The 6472-nt window shown below is 40.9% G+C and overlaps 1 protein-coding gene across 2 annotated transcripts in view; it reads left to right on the top strand.

Annotated features, from left to right (window-relative positions):
* Nucleotides 1-5316: 5316 nt before the first annotated feature.
* Snap25 (synaptosomal-associated protein, 25kDa) overlaps nucleotides 5317-6472 on the top strand; it is a 29658-nt gene continuing 28502 nt past the window's right edge. For both annotated transcript variants that reach the window (XM_013010803.1, XM_013010802.1), the window contains exon 1: nucleotides 5317-5443. In XM_013010803.1, the coding sequence (XP_012866257.1) occupies nucleotides 5372-5443 (72 nt within the window). In that variant the 5' untranslated portion in view covers nucleotides 5317-5371. The remainder of the gene's footprint in view (nucleotides 5444-6472) is intronic.

Below are 6472 nucleotides of genomic sequence, written 5' to 3'. Positions count from 1 at the left end.
GGTTCCAAACTATAGCACTTCCTGTCTAATGAGAGGTGCAAATAGATTTGCATGGAGCACTAGTAGATGCAGAGATCTACAAATTACCCTTGAAATAAAAAGTAACTTCAGCTTCCCCATTGTGTGTCATTATGTCAATAGTGACAGATAGTTCTGATAGCTGTGTCTGTCCTATAAACAGCCCAGTACTGCTACTGGTTGGCTATGGGACTCTTTGTCTGCAGCTAGACAGGGAAATGAGAATGGTCATGAGAGCTGTGAGGGCACTCCATCATTTCATAATTTACTGGATGAACTCAATCTAGATTTGCAATCTTAAACCCCAAAGGCATAGTCAATGAAAGGCAAATTCATTTTTCTAGTTTCTGTTTTCATTCCAGGCATCATTTCTTATTTTAAAATATGTCCCAGAAAACACCGTAGGAAGCTCCGTGAAAGGGGTTTTTATAGACAAATACAAACAGAAAATAATACCCCATACTGTGGATGTGCATGTATATATATACAGGGCCTTAGGAATATTACAGACAGATAAGGAATGCTTAAGAATTTCTGTTTCCTCCTCTCTTTAAATTTTGTTTCTTTTTTAAGCTAGGATTCACAAATGCTTTTGGAGCCAAATAGTAAATATTTTCAGTGTTGTGGGCCTTTGTAGCATGAAAGATACCAATGTCAGTAGTAGATAAGCAATGGACAAGTGTGTGTGCCAATAAAAACTTTATTTATAACCTCTGAAATTTGAAATTTAAATTTCATGTAATTTTTCACACATCAAAAAGTTTCTTCAGCTCCAAGTCTTTTTACCATTAAAAAAATATGTGAAGACAACATCTTTAGCTCAAGTCCAAAATGAAAACAGATAGCAAAACTAGATTTGGCTCATGAACCCTAAGTGCCACCCAAAGCTCCTGGTTTATTTAGTCCACTGTTTTCCCACTCTTTCTAACCCTGGAGCCTCTTCCCCACACTGCCTGGTGACAGTTGCTGATGTTCTAGAGGAAAGGGTTTTATGGAGTGTGATCTGTGATCCAGCAGCAAGGCACTTGTTAGAAATCCAGAGTCTCAGACCCCTACCTCAAGCCAGACAAAGCAAGATGTCTGAGACTGGGTCCCAGCAACCTGTCAGCAAGGTTTCTGGTGATTCTGACTCCTGTTGGAGGTTCAGAAGGACTGTCCTTGAAGATGCTGAGTTGGGCCCAGATGTAGTGGTGAATGCCTAAAGCTCCTGTTACTTAAGAGTCGGAGATAAAAGAATCAGGGTCCAGAGACAGCTCAGGCAAAAATGTGAGTCCTTACATGAAAAATATCCTAAAAGTGAGCTGGGAAAGTGACTCAGTGGTAAAGCGCTTGCCTTGCATGTATGAGGCCCTGGGTTTGATTCTTCAGCACCACATAAGCAAAAAGAAAAAAGCTGGAAGTGGCGCTGTGGCTCAAGTGGTAGAGTGCTAGCCTTGAGCTGAAGAGCTGAGGAACAGCACCCAATCCCAGAGTTCAGTCCCCACGACCAGACCAGTAAAAGAACTTGGGGCATGAGTTCTATCCCCAGCTGACTCCCTCCCCAACCCTCCTAATTCTGAAACTGTTGTCAGAATATAGCAATCTAGGCGGGCATAGTGGCTCCCACCTATAATCCCAGATACTCAGCAAACAAAGATCAGGAGCATCACTGGTTAAGGTCTTTCACCCAGGAAAAAAGTTCACAGGATCTCAACCCATAAATTAAAAAGCAAGATATAGGGCTGGGAAGGTGGCTCAGTGGCAGAGCGCTTGCCTTGCATGCATGAGGCCCTGGGTTCGATTCCTCAGCACTACATAAGCAGAAAAGGCCAGAAGTGGCGCTGTGGCTGAAGTGGTAGAGGACTAACCTTGAGCTGAAGAGCTGAGGGACATTGCCTAGGCCTAGAATTCAGGCCCCATGACCAGCCAGCCAAAAAAAAAAAAAAAAGAGCAAGATATTGTAGTATGTGTCTGTCATCCCCGATATTGGGAAACAGAAATAAGATTATAGTCTAAACCAGCTTGGGAGCAAACACAAGACTCTGTGTTTAAAATAAAAATAAATAAGTAAATAAATAAAGTAAAATGGCTCAAGTGGAAAATGCCTACCTCACAAGCATAAAGCCCTAAGTACAAAACCTAGTACCACCAAAAAAATAATGATAAGAAAAGAATATAGCACTTCATGTCATCATCCATTCACTAATTAATTAACATGAAGTGAATCCCTGTGAGGGGCCAGATCTTCACACTGTGTTGGTGGTTTCACATAATTAACAAGATACCATTGGGTCTTGAGCCAAGCACTAATAGATCACACCTATATTTCTAGCTACTTAAGAGTCTGAGAGCTGAGGATCATGGTTCAAAGCCAGTCTGGACAGGAAAATTCATGAGACTATTCCCTTCAGCTAACCACCAAAAAGCTGGAAGTGAAGCTGTGGCTCAAGTGGTAGAGTGCTAGCCATGAGGGGAAAAAAAAGCTCAGGGACAGCACCTAGGCCCTGAGTTCAAGCCACAGGACTGGAACAACAACTACAAACATACCACCATTGGGCCTTAAATGGACAGGGGGGTGCATTGTTTTACATCACTGCCCCCAAAGAATCATTTTCTGTAACTCTATTTCCTACCTTCCTCACCTACTAAGCAATCTTGGCTGGTAGGGACCATACCACTACCTCAGCAAAACACAGAATGGCAATTCATTGTGCTACTGGGAGTGAAGTGTTCCAGGACACCTTGATAATAAATGCCACTCATTGTTAACTTCCTGTTTCAGCTACCAAAATGACTGGTGTTCTACACCATTGTGCCTGTCTCCTACAGTGCTAATATGCATTATGCATGAAATCTGGGGCCCGTGGGACAATTTATCAAACAGTGAACATCCCAACAGTAGACCGGACATGCACTCAAGTCCTGCTTTCCAGCAGTTCTCATTGGCAGGTGGATATTCCTTTCTTGCTTTTAAAACCTGTCAAAAACATCAGCTCTCCTTAAAAGCCGCAGACAGAAGCCCACATTTAAAAGTGAGACAAAGGTGTGGGTGCTCCTGTGGGGAACCATGAAAGTAATGAAAACAAGAGTATCTGCCACATGGCTTCTCTGCCAGCAGGCCACCTGCCCTGTGCAGTTTGCTGGAGCCCCCGCAGCTGTTCTTCCCAGGTTGAGAATAGCAACTTAAAGAGGAAATTGCCAAGGAAACACATGAGATAGGAGAGAGAGGGGGAGAGAGAATGCACAAAATTCATCAGCAACTAAATCTAAGAAGTACGACAGGTCTGAAGGAACATATAACTCTAAGAAACGAAGTGGCAAGTCACAAAGATGGAGCATGAGGATAGAGGCAACTTGTTTGTTCCCATCGGGTAATCCTTAGAGAAATGCTGCTTGGAGACTGGAGACTTCATATTCTTCTGGTTCCCTTGGTTTCAGTTTTCTGGAGGCCCTAGGTACCACAGCAGCATGCTGTAATGGCAAGCTAATTAACAGAGCCTGAATTTATTCCATTTTTTCTTTTTCTTTTTGCAAAATGTATGGGGATTATTCTGGATGAACAAGCTTTCAGAATATTAAACCCCAATTCTTCCAAAGTGGAAGGAACTTTCGGAATTTATTTCCTTAAACAAACATCTGAGATCAGTATGGTTTGTCTTGTTGAGGAAACGATGACTCAGAGAAGACAATGAACTTACCCAGAGTCACCTGGATTCTGAGTGCCAGAGCCAACAGTTCAACTTGGTCTTTCAGATGTTAAAGCTCTTGCCCACTCCAAGAAGCTCTGGCCCATAAACCACCCAACTTTCCCAATGATCCACCATTTTATTCTAGAGGGTATATCTCCTGCCTCTCAGGGGATCATTGGAATTTATTCCTATTTATCTTAAGGTTCAATTGTCTTGTAATAAATTCTCTCCAGTTTCTGTTTCCTAGGTCACTAATTTCTAAACTAGAGACCTGTATTTAAGGAAAGCACAAAACATTTACAGTGTTATACTATGAGCTGAGAACCATGTTCTGTCAATTTTGTTTACAAGCTAGCCATAAAACTAACATAGCATAAACTTAGATTTTCTTAGTGCTAGTAGCAAAATGCAACCCTGAAACTTCTTTTCTTCTTCTCTTGGCTGTGATTTTTTGCTTGACACTTTGTCCAAGAATCACAGAGTAGAAAAGATCTGTGAAGTCTGTTATCTCCAAAGAAGTTTCACATTAGGATTTTTCCAATCCAAGAACCCTAAATAGTAAGACTTGTTTCACAAGACTGATAACTCTGAAAAAAAATTCTAGTAGCATGTACCAAATTAAAGTTTCAGAGGAATTCAGTCTTAGCAGTTGAGAAAGCCATACAATAATGGCATTGTATTCAACAACAAAACCAGAATGAACTACTAATGCATGTTGCCACATGGATGATCTCAAAATAATTATACCAAGTGAAAGGAGCCACTCCTCCTCCCAAAAAAGCACACCTATGTGTATGACATTCCAGGAAATGCCATATGAAGGGATAGAAAGGAAAGAGTACTTTTCTGGACTTGAGGATGGGGTGGGGATGGGTGGAATGGAGTGGTTAGGATTACAAAGAGAATAAGGAAACTCTTGGAAGCAATGAACTTTTTTATTTTCCTGATTGTGTTCATGGGTTCCTGAGTGTCTACACATGCTCAAATCTTTTAAATTTCACACTACAAAAATGTGGGGTTGGTGGTATGCCTACTATATCTCTGTAAAGCCATTAAAAATAAAATAAAAAGAAATTGTGAAGTTAAAGGTGTACTAATCTAGAACTGTTTGCCTTCATCCCATTATTCTCCATCCTTGTTTGGTTTGTGTCTTTCAAAATACTTCAGGAGGTGGAGCTGTGGCTCCAGTGGTAGAATACCAGCCTCAAGTGAAAAAGCTAAAGGGTACATGCACACCCTGAGTTCAAGCCCCAGTACCGGCACAAAACAGATAAATAAATAAAAGTGAAAATACTTCATATGAAAAAGGGGCATATGCCTATACTTCAAACCTTGAGATGGTGGGGGGGGGGGGAAAGTTGTCAGTTATAGGCCAGTCTGATCTAAAGAGTGAGGAATCTGTCTCAACTTATATGTATATGTAGACAGGTATCTATCTCGTGCATGAAATCGTCAAATATGCATTCCTGTCATCTTTGCAGAAATGGCTTAATTTTTTGCACCCGTCTGAGTATACCTTCCAGCCAGGGCAGCACTGTGAGCCTCTTAGATCTTCCAGCCTTTGCAGACACCTACATGGACTCCTAAAAACTCACACATCTTCAAATCTGCTTCTTCACAGGTTCTGTGACCAAATCCATCGCTGATTCCTGGGTCTAGGCACCCAGCCACCCCCGACCACTACAATGGCCGAAGACGCGGACATGCGCAATGAGCTGGAGGAGATGCAGCGGAGGGCTGACCAGCTTGCTGATGAGGTAAGAAGAGATCCAGAAAAAGAAAAGTGACAAGATTTATAGCTAAATCGTCTGCAGACTAAGACAGGTTGATTATAAAACCTGTATTCAAATCATTAATGTTTTGGCTTACACTCTTGATTTCTAGAAATCTTTCTATGTCATCTAAGAAAAACTGTCTTGACCGTATCTTACAGTGTGCTGCGTCTGGTTCCGTTTTTGGAGCTGGTAGTTAACACTCTTCAAACTCGTTGCTAAGCACGGCTATTATTAAAATTGAATTATATAACCTGACAATTACACGGATTCTGCTGAAATCAAGAACACTACATTCTCAAAATTCATTACTTTTTACTACATTACTACATTCTATTACTGTTTGTGCTCTTGAGTTATTTCCAACCATTTCATCTATGGGTTGGGAGTCTCATGGAATTGCCCACCATGGGTCTTCCCAGTTCCACATTCAGTGACATCATTACCCAGTTAGAACTTAGGCAGGGCAAGATTTACAAAACAGAATCTACAAATACCACACATGGGAGCTTTAGTTATGCTTTTGTTGATTACAGTTCACAAATAAGTGAAAATATTCGTAATGTGGATCAAATTTAAAAGAATATCGCCATAACACTAAGAATCATACCGAATATTGAGGAAATCGTCCATCCTCTGGAAACTGATTTTATGATCTCTTTCCTCTTTGGTTTGAGTTCTAATGCATGACTTCATTATTTCATTTTTCTGTTACTCATGAAGACAAATGAAATTATCCAATCAACATTCATGCCCTAACTACACTCTTTCCTCACACAATTAGCAATAAAGACAGAATTCAGAAAAAAAAAGTCAAGAGGAGCTTCCAGTGAGAATCAATTGGCTAAGTGAAATTTACAACAAAAAAGTGACCTAAAAGCCAGGTGCTGGCTCACATCCAAATCCTAGCTACTTAGGAGGTTGAAATCTGAGGATCGTGGTTTGAAGCCAGCCCAAGCAGAAAAGTCCCTGAGAGGCTCTTCTCTCCAATAAACTACTCAAAAAAAAAAAAAA

Source organism: Dipodomys ordii, unplaced genomic scaffold (genome assembly GCF_000151885.1).
Source record: "Dipodomys ordii isolate 6190 unplaced genomic scaffold, Dord_2.0 Scaffold13, whole genome shotgun sequence".
NCBI classification, from domain to species: domain Eukaryota; kingdom Metazoa; phylum Chordata; class Mammalia; order Rodentia; family Heteromyidae; genus Dipodomys; species Dipodomys ordii.
The sequence above is the reverse complement of the archived record's forward strand: the minus strand, read 5'-3'. Positions and strand labels throughout refer to the sequence as shown.